The sequence below is a fragment of the Symphodus melops genome, assembly GCF_947650265.1.
Source record: "Symphodus melops genome assembly, chromosome: 3".
Taxonomy (NCBI): domain Eukaryota; kingdom Metazoa; phylum Chordata; class Actinopteri; order Labriformes; family Labridae; genus Symphodus; species Symphodus melops.
Window position 1 is genome coordinate 29551370 of NC_136693.1, and position 15074 is coordinate 29566443.

General features: G+C 43.6%; 1 protein-coding gene across 1 annotated transcript in view; it reads right to left on the reverse strand.

Annotated features, from left to right (window-relative positions):
- LOC306821220 (neural-cadherin) overlaps nucleotides 1-15074 on the reverse strand; it is a 243339-nt gene that overhangs the window by 77752 nt on the left and 150513 nt on the right. The window contains exons 24-25 of the mRNA XM_079339503.1: nucleotides 14363-14547; nucleotides 7049-7278 (exon numbers count right to left, since the gene is read on the reverse strand). Coding sequence (XP_079195629.1) covers nucleotides 7049-7278; nucleotides 14363-14547 — 415 coding nt within the window. The remainder of the gene's footprint in view (nucleotides 1-7048; nucleotides 7279-14362; nucleotides 14548-15074) is intronic.

Below are 15074 nucleotides of genomic sequence, written 5' to 3' on the forward strand. Positions count from 1 at the left end.
CTGGTGGACAAAACCAACCAAGAGCACCATTTACTGGATTTGAACCTGCAGGTTTTCAGAGTGTTGCATGTTTAATTCACCTGAATTGTTTTTTTTTAAAAATGGTCTATACTTCAATAGTTTTCAATACCAATGACTGTTAGGACCAAAAGTACACATGTTATAAAAGAAAAAAAAACAAAGCTGCTGTGAGCAAAACAGTCAAATCAGCTGTGGTGGTGCATTCAGATACGAAGAAAGGTCGTCAAATAATGATGTTTCTCGAGTCCTTCTGGCAGCTCGTGAAGATGCAAACGTTACATTTATGTTTCCTACAAACAGTCGGAGAGCAGAGGAGCTTGTTTAATTTGCACAGAAACATTGTCAGTGTTTTTGAACTGAACCATTGCCGTTGTGCAGTTTAGAAAATCTGCAGGAGTTTGGTGTTCAACATATTTTAAACATGTAGATTTGCTGTTTTCTATCTGACGACAGGAAGCAGCAGTTCAATCCTTTCACAGTAGATCGGTCTATAGAAAATACTTTTTAAAGGGTCTCATCTCGTCATCATATTAAATGCATATTATATACATTACACAGCAGTATATAACTGACTATTGTATCTATTGCACTATATTATATTATGCTTTATAACTGTCATATCGTACTGCAGTTTACATAACTCGCTGCTGCTGAACAAACATGTCACTTCAACCTGCCATCCACTGCACAGCCTTTCTTCATTGTCCCGTTGAGTTCAGCCCATATATATATATATATATATATATATATATATATATATATATACATATATATCCCCTATATATGTATTGTGTATTGTTGCTGCAACGTCTGAATCTCAATAAAGTAATCTCTTATCTTAAACTGGAAAAACACGAGTAGCTTATGTCTGACGCAGACCAGTTTACACAGAACACAATGAACACGTGTGAACACACACACACAGACACACACACACACACACACACACACACACACACACACACACACAGCAGGAAACTGATTTAGAAAGTGCATCCAGTGTGTGAATGCATCTCAGGACAGTAGGCAGTCTGAAGAATCAATCTGCTATTGACAAAGTGGGCTAAACTGGAGAGCCAGAATCTAGATCTCTTCAGTTTGAGCTGAAAGGAAAAATAAAAAAGGAAATGATTTGATGTGCCGGTGTGTTTGTCTTGCACTCGCATTTGGATGAGCTGTCCTTCATTGCAGTTGTTACAAGTGGATTACCGCTGAGTTGATGTACAAATCAGTGAACTCATCATGCACAGGTACACGCACGCACGCACGCACACAGAGCGTCGATACCAACAGGTAATCTGTGAGCCGTGTTCAACCAGAACAGGATCACATCACGCTCTGTGTTCTGTGCTGATTAGATCCCCTCCAGTGTGACTGGATGGTGCCCGCTAAACATGCAGATCTATTCCACTTATACTGTGTAATGACTTTAATAAAGGTTACGCTGTAAAACTGTCATCACAGAGCATCACTCAAAAGTGGATTTCAATCTGTATTGACTTGTGATGTGAACACAGCGGTGACGTCATCTGGAGGAAGCAGAGTATGTCCAGCTATAGACGGGGTTTGGCAATATTTCAATATCACCATAAACAGGCATAAAATGAGCTTTTACACTGCAGCTCTCTTTTATTATTATTTATTGACACATCGGACATGTTGCTGCAGGAGCCGGGGATCGAACCGTCAACCTTCCAGTCGAGGCCATCATCGAGCCAGCTGACTGTTGTAAGAATGAAATGTCTTCTTTCTAGCCTTTTAGAGATTTACCCAAATAATAAAGAACTCATAGTCTGCACCTTCTAGCAGCAGCATATATGCAAGTTTGCTAACAGAGAAACTTTGTTAGCTAGCAGTCGTCAATGATTGTGTTTTATCTGACCTCGGCCGGATTAAACCGTACAGATAATCCACAGCGATGTAATCACAGAGCCCATCTCACACTGAGCCACGGCCGCCTCACAGACGTTCACCTTCGAGGACCTCGAAGAGCGCGTAACGTGCGTCCACAAAGAGTGTGTGCATCGAGCGCTTGATGCTTCCTTGTTTTTTCTTCTGAACTCGGCATTGGGTTGTAATTCACTGGAGGAAAGGCTTTATATTCACTAAACATTTAGTAGCATTATTATAGCGTATGTTATTGTCATATACAAGTGTCATGTCGGAGTTTACTCCTGAAATAACTTCTGTAGTTTGTTTAGTTTGCACACAACCACAAACAGGGAAGCTACTACATTGATCTCATACACTGTTGATGACACCCAGCAGAGTATTTTAACACTAATGATGTTTTCAAACATTTAATATTCTGAACAGAAGGAAAAACAGTCTGTTTCCAACATTGTACAGTGGATATTGTCCTCATGGATTATTTGACTTCTTTTCAGCGGCTGCTTTACTTTTATATTTTATTCTGAAATCTAATGTATACATCCCCGTGCTCTCCTGCCGATCTTAATGTGTTCTTTTAAATTCTTTATCCTGACGGGAGAAGTCTAAAGACGATAAAAGACAAAAGGCTTTTGAAATGTAAGGAGAGGCGGAGGGACGCTTTGAACCTCGGAACATCGTCCCAGTGCTCTAAGAAGCTTCTCCAATCATCTTCACGGCCCTCTGAGCCCTGTTCATGTAATGACCATGATGAACCTCGGTATCTGAGCATCATACCAACAATATGAGGACAGTCAAAAACCAAAGGAAGTATCATTAAAAATCAAGTGGAGCATGCTGGACTGAAAACACTGAGGGATAACTTCCATTATTGAAGCAGAGCGGAGACAGACATTTTCTTTTTTTTCCCATCTACCTACATCTGAGGCATTACTGGAGAACTGAGAACATCCATAAAAAAATAATAAAAAAAACAGCTTCATCTTCCAACCCCCACCACCGCCTCTCTCCACGGCTCCATCTCTTCATCGCCATGCTTCACATCTCATTCTGATCAACGTCTTCGCTGGAGTACCTGGATGATTCAGATGCAACGCTGGCTGCACTTAAAAAAAAAAAAAAAAACCCTGCGACTTCTCTCCTCATAAATCTTTTCTTTCCGTCGTCGTCGCTGAGCTAAAAACATCCCGTTTTTGCTTTTTCTTCCTCAAAAAGAGGGCACGTTGAGAGAGGATCACCAGGACGGGCTTAGCATGCAGCGCTGTCATCGACCTGAACCGACCACCGTGCTGCTCGAGATTGGACGTGTGCTATTTCTCCCCTTACAGACCGAAACATGCAAATACAGAGCGAGCTCATCATCGCCTCTGAGGACACTGGGTCAGCTCTCTCCCTGCTGCTCAGATGTGTACAAATCCACTTTCTATGCTCTCTGTCTCTCTCTCACACACACACACACACACACACACACACACACACACACACACACACACACACACACACACACACACACACACACACACACACACACACACACACACACACACACACACACACACACAGGTCTTTTCCTCCCATTCAGATTTTTGAAACGTGAAATGAGGTCTGACTGAGCCCAGCGGTCAGGCAGCGTCGCTGTGATGAGCTGAAATGTTTTTTCTAGCTCTCTTCTTTTTAAAAATGATGACATGCTTCTGTAGCTTTTGACTTTTGCTTAACTTGTACTTATTTTTTTTTTATTCATGCAGAATTGATCAATAACACTGGGGAGATAAATGTCGTTCCACAGTCCCTTGTCATTCGGCACGCCGTGTGTATTTTAGCATCTTCTTGCGGCTGCAACAGACACGGTATTACACACATAATCCACACTGTGCATTTCTGTTAGAGTCAAATTGGGTTGGATTTAAAAGGATTTTCCACATTCATGGACCCTGAATGTACTACAAATAACATAATTTTTTTATATTCCTGGGTTGGCCCAGAAAAAAAAAAAAAAAAAAAAAAAAGGTCCAGGACAATGGTCTAAATCGGGCTCAGTTCCCCGTGTCCTGAAAACCAGAAAAGGCTTGTGTGAGGGTGATTTGTGGAGACTCGTATGTATCCATGACACTATGGAAAAAACCTTGACTACAGGTGGCCCATTTACTAAATTATACAAACTCTGTCTTTGGCAATCTGTGGGGGGAAAAATGGAAACACGATTTGGCACATGAATGACCCATCAAATAAAGGGACATCCATCAGAGCTGAGTGAGGACGAGGCAGGGCTGCTGCACGCTACTGCAGGGAGCACACCAGTTTGGCTTTCAGTGCCTTGCTCGGAGGCATCTCTCCAGCTCCCAGACCAGCTCCCATATAAGTAGTCAAGTCAAGTTGTATTTGTTTATCACATTTAAAAACAGCTTCCAACAGAGCCAATGAAAAAAAAGAAAAGACAGACAATTTTTACACACGTAGCCGAGATACGCATTATATACACACACGCACAGACTCATACATACATGTACAAGCATAAGGATACATACCTAGAATAACATAAGAATAATATGGAGCCTGTTTCAGCTGGTTTCAAAGGCCGGGGGGGGCGTTTGGTTCCAAAGACGGGGGCCTGCGAAAGGCACGATCGCCTCTGAGTTTACGCTGGGTTCGAGGGACTACAAGGAGAGACTGGACCTAAGTGGACTTGATTGGGACTTGAATCGGCGACCCTCTGGTCCATCTGCCGTCTGCCGCTCCCTGACCTTACATAAACTCAGAAAAAACACTGAATGTTCTGGGGGAGGAAAAAAGCCCAAACGATGACAACAAATGCCTTGATATTTTCTAGTTGCACTTGGCGGTGTGATCACACCTCGGGATGTTTTCACACCTGTTGTGCATGAGGAGGCTGAATAAAAGTCTTCACTGCTTACAGCAGAGCAGGTTCCTTTTTGACAGGCTGCATCGAAATGGGGTGGAAAATAAGCAGCTTTTCCCTTGTTAAAAGAGCTGTTCTCACATACTTCCATACCCACAGGGGGCTCATTCAGACTGCTGCCACTTCAAAAATAAAGAAAAAAAAAAACTGTGTAGTGGGCATTTTGCACCTGCTTTTGATCTGCTCGCCGTTTCAAGTGTCCCACTAAAGCTCTCCTCTATCCTTCCAGTGCATACTTTCAACGTTAACAGTGCAGTGTGTGTGTGTGTGTCGACAGCTCCGGAGAGTTTGGAAAAAAAGATTTCTGGTCAAAACGAGGAAAGAGACGATGGAGCAAAAGAGGATTTTGTTGCATCTTATTTTAAATGTAGCGACGAGGCTAGGTAGCCTTTAAATAGACAAAAAGAGGGAAAGTGTCAGATAATCATATTAGTGAGAATCTCCCAGCTAAACATGAGTGGATCTCTGTGAAAGCCTTGAATCTGACAGGGTTTAGTTCAGAGGAGCAGTTTGTGCCCGTCAGTGTTTGGAGCTCGTGTTAGCTCGAGCTGCTAAAATATAGAGCTGTCAGCAGAGTCCGTCAGAAACCATTAAGCTGTGGTGTTACAGTGTGGGAGGAACTCACTGCCACTTTGTCATTACACACAGCAGCCAATTAAAGTGCTTGTTTAAAAAACGAATGCTATTTAAGGCTTAAACATCAACGACTACTTTTCTCCGTTTGGTCAGGGGTTTACGTTGTCTCTGAACTGAGTGTCTGCACAACGATGACATTTGCAGACATTTCCAGGCAGCTTCTGTGAAACTAAACAATACTCTCCTCTGATATCTTGTGCAGTTCAGCGACTCATTTCCAGCTCGACTTTTATCAACCCCCCTCCCAGACGGAGAGATCAATGTGTTCCTGAACTGGTTTCAATCTACTGATGTCGTCAGAATCATACTAATGGGTTGTAAATAAATGTGATTAAGATAAGGCTGAGATTGTAACCTTCTGAGATTTTAATCGATTCCAAAAATCTTTTTTTTGTTGTTTTTTTTGGCTGATCATTCGCTCCCTGCTGGGTGCTATGGCGAGCTCTTTCACACAGCAAAATGCCAAATGGAGCAGCATGAAATTCAGCCAGTCTCACAGATGACTGGAAGAGATCCTGGAGTATGGACTCATCCAAAAATAAACTTTCTGATTCTGAATCGAATCGTGATCCTTAGAATCTAAATCAAATCGTGAGACACTCGTATATCTCTGCCTCCCCCACACTCATTGATGAAACCTATTGTTCAAGTCAGATTTCTTACAAGGCAAGTCAACCAATCATGGCCGTTTGAGCAACACCACCAGGCCAGAGAAGAGTTAGCTGTCGAAGCAAGGTGGCGTTACGTGCATCTGTCAGACGGTCAGTCACTCACAGGTTCAACATCAAACATTTTTAGTCCCTTGGTTTTTTTCTTTCAGCAGGTTTTTTTATTCTCTCCTGTAACTGTGCTGCTAAAGTCACTTTTGCATTCTTTCAAAATAAAAGCACAGCCTTAAAACAACCACACGTTTAAAACCCCGGTCTGCCTCAGATCATGTTAGTCCTTCCCCTTAAAGTCCATGAGGTCACCAAGAGGCATCAGGGGACTTTTCAAATTAAAATATATACACCAAGAGGCATCAGGGGACTTTTCAAATTAAAATATATATAATAAAGAAAAATCATTTTTTATTCAGTCGTGATACATTAAAGAGTCTTTTTTTTTTTTATATCGTGTTCAAATTACAAACCCTGCCAAATAAATAAAGCTCTCTTAACCATTCCTCTAGGTTTTCAGACCAAACTGTTCTGAGGACTTTTTGAAGAACTGAAACCACGGGGACTCGTCCCGTCCAGGGTCCCGACTCTGAAGCCGGGGCTTAGATGGTTCCTTGAGACGCGGTCCAAGTACCTAAAGTGGAGTTCATACTTCCTGTGGTGTGTAACTACAGTTCCTATTTCTTTTTAAAATATTTGTCAGACATGTTGGATTACTTAGAACTCAACATTGCAAAGGTAAATAATTGCCGACACTCACAAAGTGTAAAGGCAGGGAGAGATCACAGACATGTATCCAGATGTTCACTGATGTGTGGCTGATAAGATGATGAACTTTGGTCTCCAGCAGAGCGGTCAATAGAACGACAGGAGGACTGCAGTGAACACACCGTGTTTGTATTTAAATAAAAACTCGTCTCACCTTTTGTTTGTGCGCGGCCAGATAACCGTGCATTTTCTCCGGCTGCAGGAAGGAGGGGCCACCGTACACGGCGAAACGAACATCCAGCATTCGCTCCTTGGCGTCCATCAGACTAAAGATGTTGACATCGTCTGGTGGAACGGAGAGCATCTCAGAGAGGAAGTCCACCAACAGCTCGTAGCGACTCCGCTGCTTTCCTCTCAGTTCAATGAACTCCTTGGCTGTGATGTCTGAGAAACACACACACACACACACACACACACACACAAACATGCTATTAAAATCGTTGACTGTGTAGAAGTGGCCTCATTATATCCACCCCTGCTCAAGGATAAATCCAATTATTTTCAAACTGGGCACAAGTGCTCAGTTCAGAAAGAGCCTGGAACGACTCCAGACTGCAGCTGTACGGATAAAATATTGAAAATGGCGACGATGTGATGATCTGAATTTGAGCTGGTTATTAGTCTGTGTGTGTGAGTGTGCATACACCTGCAGCAGGTGAAGGTAGAGTGAGAGCCAGCGTTTAGTATCTCGGTCTGCCAGTCTAAGATACACACTGTGTTTGACTTCCTAATGGTTAAAGCAGGCCTTAAAAGGAGAAATCCTCCTCATTACACTCGAGCCTCTCCGCTCCAGCTCCTGTAGCTACGTCGGTCCTACACAAATGTTTGAGAGATTCGAATAGTAACAAAAATAGGGACGGCTTGAACCTGAATGCATGTTGACAATTGACCTTTGTTAAGATCAAGAGCACACTTGATGCCTTGTGGCAGAAGTGAGGCAGAAAACAAGCCTCTTCTCCAAGACATACCCGAGACCAGAGTGCTCCGAGTCAGAGTCAAGACCAAGACCATCAATATCACGGGGGCCGGGGGCGGGTCACCCACTGGGGAGGGTGCAGACGTAAAGGGGGGATAAAATGTTTTAATTATGGATGGATGCTATTGGTTCTTTTAAAAAGATGGATGACGTGGTCATTGGTGCTTGTGACCCATGTAAGGAGGCTGAGGTCCTAAAAGCAGGCGGCCGCGGGTTCAAATCCGAGCTATGGCTCCTTTCACGCATGTTCTCCACTGTCTCTCTCTCTCTCTCTCTCTCTCTCTCTCTCTCTCTCTCTCTCTCTCTCTCTCGCCTTAATTTCCTATCTATCCGATGTTATATCTCTCCAATAAAGGCACAAAATGCCCAAAAAGTAAATCTGAAAAACAAAGATTGTTTCCTCGGTCGATGGTTTGAACTGCAGGTTCAGAAACTCAACTGCAGCTCAAAGTGTGTGGGAGGAGTGAGAAATGGAGGGAGCCTTTTATCCTCCATTCAGCCTTTTAAAAATGATCTGCTTAACTCTGTGACTCTGTTCGGCTGCTTTTTAACATAAAACAGTAACATAATCCAGAGTACATTTTTCTAAATGCTAGCTACAAGACTACAACGAGACGCAGATAATTCAACTGCAAACACATGCTCTGTTTAATTATCTGTGTCCAGTGTTCATTCCCGACCTCGGTCGGATTAGTCCACGCCGCTTCATGACGGGCTGTTTTTGTGCAAAAAGCTTTAGGCTTGTTTCAGGGTGCTAATTGTTGCACACATTCACAAAATACAATGGAAATAATAAAAAACGATCCCTTCTCTGTGTGGTTTCAGGTTGGGGGGGCATAAGAAACGGGAATTTTATTCCGTTACTTATTCATTTTATTTGAGTATCTTTGGGTTAGTTTTTTTTTTTTTTTTTTTTTTTTTGGGGGGGGGGGGGGGGCGCTGGGGGGTTTCCAAGCCGATAGCCTGCTAGACAGTCAGCCCAGGTCCAACTCCGACCCTTGGCCTCTCAAACAAAGGCAGAAAAAAAACAGAAATCTTATGAAAAGAAAATCCTCCTTCGTTGCTCTATGGCTGAGCTGCAGTGTGTGTGTGTGTGTGTGTGTGTGTGTGTGTGTGTGTGGAGGGGGGGGGGACAGTGACCGAGAGGCCAAGTGAAAATAACTGTGGATTTTTCTCCCCATCTCTGACATTAAAAACATATCAGGAAGAGATCTCTCACTGTACACGCAGGCTCTGGAGAGCTGTAAAAAAAAAAGGAGCTTTTTACCTTGAGAGCTGATTCCAAGGACTACCAGAAACTGAAAACTACGTCACAGAAATGTCTTCACGCCCATCATCCTGAGACCCAAAGTGCTCCTCACAGAGATGGAGGTACAATAACTCACGCACATGGAGGGCTGGGCAGGGTGATTAGGTTTGTGGGTGCGTGGAGGGAGACAGAGCTCAGGCATTAAGAGACAAGACAGGGGGCTCAGAATGAGCTCAGAGTGGGCTCAGCAGATACGAGGAGAGGGATCGAGGCTAATGTCAGCTCCTATCAGTCAGTCCGGCGGGAGAAACAAGGACACAGGCAGACAGAAAGAGAGTCAGGAGGGACAGAGGGGGGGGAGTTACTCCTAACGCAGAGTGGCAGCCTTTGCACCTGGCTTTGATCCAGCCTCACAACTCACTGCTGCTTTCTCCTTCCCAGCGGCTTCATTGGAGCCGGTCGTGTTGAGGCGGTGGAGCACAGATGCTCTCCTGCCTGCAGGCTTTTGATTTCACACAAAGGGGAAGAACGTATCGTGACACATATCCTTCTCATGTTGTTGTAAAGTGATGTGGGAAACACGGGGATCAAACTCAGAGGCAGCGTTCTGCACGGTCTGTGCAGGAGGTTCTGCTCCTTGCTAAAGGAACCAGAGCTCACAGAAACACATGGGAGTCTCTGTTTGAGATGCAAAGTCTTTAACAATGTTGTTCAGATTTAGCTCCAGAGAGAGACAGGAAATGTGGGGGCAGAGAAGGTGGGGATGACATGAACTAAATACTGAGGCTGCATGCTGGAGTCCAATACATTCTGAGACTTTTCCTCTGTGTAGCTGCACCTTGCGTTGAATCATTCAATAATGTATTTCCATTGTGCAAGTGACAAGCATTAGCAAGCTTCCAGCTGAGGGTCTGGTCTGATTGGATAAAACCTCTCACCTTTCGAAGAGATAATTCAGAGTTTTGTCACGAGAGCAAAATCCAAGGAGAAAAAAAAAACTTCAATAACTGAGGGAAATATTTCATCTGGCCTAAAACGGCAAACAAGATAACAGCCAAGTCAATGTAAAGATGCATGTCATCGTCTACTTCCGTCTCTGACTCACAGAAACTTGAAGGTGAAACAGGAAGTGAAGGGGCTCTGAGGGATAAAGGGGGAGTGTCTGAAGAGAGCATTGTTTTATTCTGAATCACCACGTAAACCTTTAAAAAGTCCAGAGAAATGATTTTCATTTTGTACCTTTTTAATTTGGCATACTTTATTAATAGAGTGAGTTTACACTCTGATATCGAGAGACGCGCTTCTCACACGTAGAGGCCTGATGTATACACATTTACAAACAGCACCTGTGGACACACATTAATGGAGGGATGTGAGAGTGGGGCTGCTGCACAAGGAGCTGACAGAGCAGTTGGGAGTTTGGTGCTTCGCTCAAAGTCAAAGTCATTACTCAGGAAGTGACCTGACACTTCTCAAGCTACCCGACCAACTTCTGAATTTGGGAATATTTTGAAAAGGCTGCCCTGGAGCTACTCCCGCCTCTTCAGGTCAATAATGTGAAGAACTACATCCTAAATGTCCCATATTGCATCGTGACATAATCTGTTTAAACCACTTTTGGCATCTCTGTTGTTAGCAATAGCAGCTAATTGATTTAAATAAAATGTTGACGTCTACGTTAGTCTGATGATGTAAACAGCAAGATCCCCCGTTGTTTTCCTCGTGCAGTAAACTGGTCTTTTGAAAAAAACAATAATAATAATAAATTAGCATTTGCTCCTGTAACTGGAAGCTTTGTCGGCGGCGTGTGCAGGATTGGACCATTTTCGATGAACAAAAACAACACGATGAGATTCATCCCAGATTTTTTCTTCCAGTTATTCTTGGATTAAAAAAAAAAAAAAAAAAAGAACTTCTAATTTTAAAGTCATAAAGTCATACCCACAGGGAAAGCAGCAGGAGGAATATGACTGACGCCTCTTAAATTACATTCATATCACACCTGCAAGAGACAGAGATAATAACCTGTTGTCTGAGTATTGATCACACACGTATCTCAGAGGGAGCGAGGATGGATCCTTGCTCCCTTCTTCCATTCATCATGTCACACAAACTTAAGCAGCGTGCTGAGCAGAGTCCATACATGCACTCGCCGTGTGCTTCTCATTGAACTCCTCCTGAAGAGCACTCTGCATTCACCCTGAGATCATGTCACGTGCACATTTCAAGGACTTTTTGTTTATCACAGTCCTCTGTACCTTTCCATTAATATCGTGGAAAAGAGGAGGAAAGTGAGCGAGCCTTAATCTCACCAAGGCAGATTTAACCAGCGCTTTCTTTGAGCGTCCTTATTGCATTCCACATTTGTTCTTGAAATTGGATTTAAAATGTCAAGGAGGGTGTAAGTAATGCTATAAGTAGAATATTTTCATAATCCCTGGGACTGAGAATCAATGAGACTGTTTACTCCAAGGCTCCACAAGGAAAAATAAAACCCTAGAAATGGCTTCTGTTACTCATCCTCCACACACAAACAAACCAGCATTATTGCTCCCACACCTCGGGATGATCCCATAGTCTTTAATCCCTGATATTACATTCTTTTTTAAACTGTTCATTGCTGGACACCAGGATAAAAGCCTGTGAGAGGACTTACCCCGACGCTCTATTGATTCTCTGTAAACAATCACGGCCAATTAACAAATGACACTCCGCAGCCCTTTGATGATTGTGTAGCCAGATATCCTCCTCCTCTTCAACCAGAGTCTCAGAGCTCCTCTTCATCATGTGTGTGAAGTGTGTTGTTGTAAATCCTCTCTGATCCTGTATTTGATCATGTCTATAAACCCCTCTATTTCAGCCCTGCTCAGAACAGGCTGTTTCTGTGTCTGTAGCTTTAAATATGTAAATGAGCTGTGTCTGACCACGCCCCCTCTCTGGAAGGGCTCGGGTGTACTCGCTGCTTTCTGGCTCCATGTCCTATTGTTTACGGTGAGAAGGCAGACTCAGAGGGCAGAACAAACACCTAGCTGTGGGAGGGTCACCCACCTGGGGGAGGGGCTACTGCCCTTTGTGATGTCATGAAGGGAACATCTCCAAACAGCCTGTTTGAGCACATATTTTCTGAAAAGTGGAGCAGGCAGAAGACGGAGAGGATGGACTTTTCTCATCATTGGGGGGTTTGTAGACAGACTAGAGACACATGTTAGAGTTAGAGGAACGGTGAAGTGTAATCTGTGGAAGGTGTGACCTTAAAAAAAAGCAAAGAAACAGTTGACAAACCTGACCTCGTCATCTGAATCAAATAAAAGAAAAAAACGGTTTCAATCGTAAAAAAGAAGAACACAATGGACGGCAGCTTCTTTCAGTTTGATATGACATTATTCATTTTAAGCACACATTTCCTCGTCTACACTTTGCAGATGGATTCATCCCCCTTTAAAGCAATATTGAAATGTGGCCGCCAGCTGTTCCCCTGCATACTGTCTCTGGGTTTGGTGCACATTAATTTACTTCAGCTCTGTTTTCAGAATGAGAAGCAAATCCTTTTATCGTCTTATATGAGGCTTGACTCCCTCTTCAATCCTTTCCTTCTTCCCCTCCCTCTTCCCTCGGCCCCGTCTTTAGAGTGCACCCTGTGGCCCCCCCTCCCCTCCCTCTGCGTCTATTTCAATATCTCTGAAATCATAAAAACCCCTCAGCCATGTCCCATTTCTCTAAAGCGAATTTAATTCTGAGCGGACAGCCGACGCGCTGTACATCAGGTAATGATGGATGCTGCTCAACATGTGAGGAGAATGTGCTGGCTGAGCGAAACCTCTCTACTAATTATTTTTCTGGCATAAGTAATGGAAACAGTCTCTTTTTGTGTGTGCAATAACATCGTCGGAGAGCCCCATAAGTCAGGGGAGAGGGATTAATAATGGCTGTAATTTTGCTAAGGAAACATCTTTAACTGAGAGTGTGACAGACCTTTGAAACTCTGCAAACAGCGACAGCAAAAAGTAATCAGTGCTCATTAATTTTATATGTCCAGAAGGAAGTCTGTAAATAATGACCACCCTCTTCAACAACTCCCCCGTCAGCAGTGCTGAGTTGAGCAAAGTTTTTTCATTATTTGTGGCAACGCTGGGTTTTCTAAGCTCATGACGAAATGTTAATGCTTCGAGTCCTACCTGTTGACGTGAATGTCAAAGCGCATCAACGAGAGTGGGCGGCAGAGGAGACGCTGGGACTGATGTTTATTGAGACAGGCTTAAGTTTTCTTTGCACAGTCACTCTATTTTAAGTGCAATCGCTGCTCTTCTATTTGCAGCACGTTTGATTGTTTTATGTTCTCTTGTCTTCATTTCTAAAGATACATATCTGAGATGGAAATGTTTGAGACATGTGTTTTCGTTGTCCTTTCACAGCCTCTGCGAGAAGCTGTGATTAAACTGAACTGATGAAAATGTGCAGGTGCTGATAAAAGATTATAGGACTGTGATGTAGCTATACATACATCTGGGACCTTTAGACCAGTGGTTTAGACGTGACAGAATAAAGTATGTTTTTTCCAAGCACACATTAGCGACTCACTGAAAATGGCTCTGTGGCCCGCTGGCTCAAACTAGGATCAATATTGGAGATGGAGAGGTTAGAACGCAGAAAGCTTTACAGACCCATGCAGAGCTGGCTAAACACTGAAGCTACAGTGTCCACCACCTGGTGACCTGTGTGAGCATCCAGGAGGGGGGGGGGCAGCTCTCTGTACTGAAGTCTTAAATGAGAACACTTAGCTGGAATCACTGGCAGGCACTTTTACTATTACTGGCAATTCATGTGCTACTTTTTTTTTTGCTTTTCACGTCTTGAAATAAAATGTTTTTATGGACTTGTCTGATGAATGTGGATCATATTAGGTTTAACAAGACTTTTAATGAAAATTTAAAAGATGCATTTAGCAAGACACAATTTTTTTGCAGTGATGAAATCCCACTCAACAGCTGTGGGGACGTCTGCTCCTGGGACAGAGTAGAGACCAGAGACAAAATGAACATTAAAAAAATCAGAAAACATCACCTGTCTGTGAACACTGGACCAAAACCAAACACAGCAAGGGAGAGAGGGTCAAAGGTTATCTACCAGGTGTCAGTGGACAGACAGAGAAGGACCAAGAAGGACACTGCGTGACACCAGAGACTAGTCCTGAGCAGAGCCTGAGGCATGTGACTGCGTGTGTGTGTCTCAAGTGTCAATCTTACCTGCGAGGCGGATGGAACCGGAGTTGTAGATGGCCTCGTCTCGCAGCTCCCTCACATGCACGGTCACAGCAGAGACGGCGTCTGGCCACACTTCATCGGACACGCGGACCTGGAACTGATAGGTGCCGGGTGGAGCGTTCTCCTTGATGATCAGGAAGCCAGTGCGCTTGTTCAGGATGAAGTAGCTGAGGGAATACAACACACACAGACGCATTTAGTACATCAGGATTTTAAGACCAATCTTCAAACTCACAGAAACTGAGCCCAAATTTGCCTGACCTGTCAGCGACATGAACCAACATTTTGTACTTTTTGTGTTCAGAAAGAATGATAGCTCAGTGACCATGAAGTCCATCTTTTTATATGAAAGGTAACAGGCAACATTTAAATGTCAAACCCAACTTGCCTTCTGCTGTCCTGACTCCAGATTACAATGCCACTGAGGTACAAAACTGTAGAGTATGTTTGTGACTTCTAATTTCCCTACAGGCAAACAGTGTGTCGCAGCATGGCCCAACATGAGCGATTATCTGATGGCGTAGTGCCTGAAGGGGTCAAGATGCTGAATCTATAGGACCCACTGCTGGTGGTGTACCGATTAGTCATTAAGCTATTACAGCGAGCCTGCAGAGGGAAGCCCTTTCTGTCATTTGCTCGTCAAAGGTCAGCATGGTAACAAGCGAAGTGGATAGGAAATGTTCGTTATGACTGC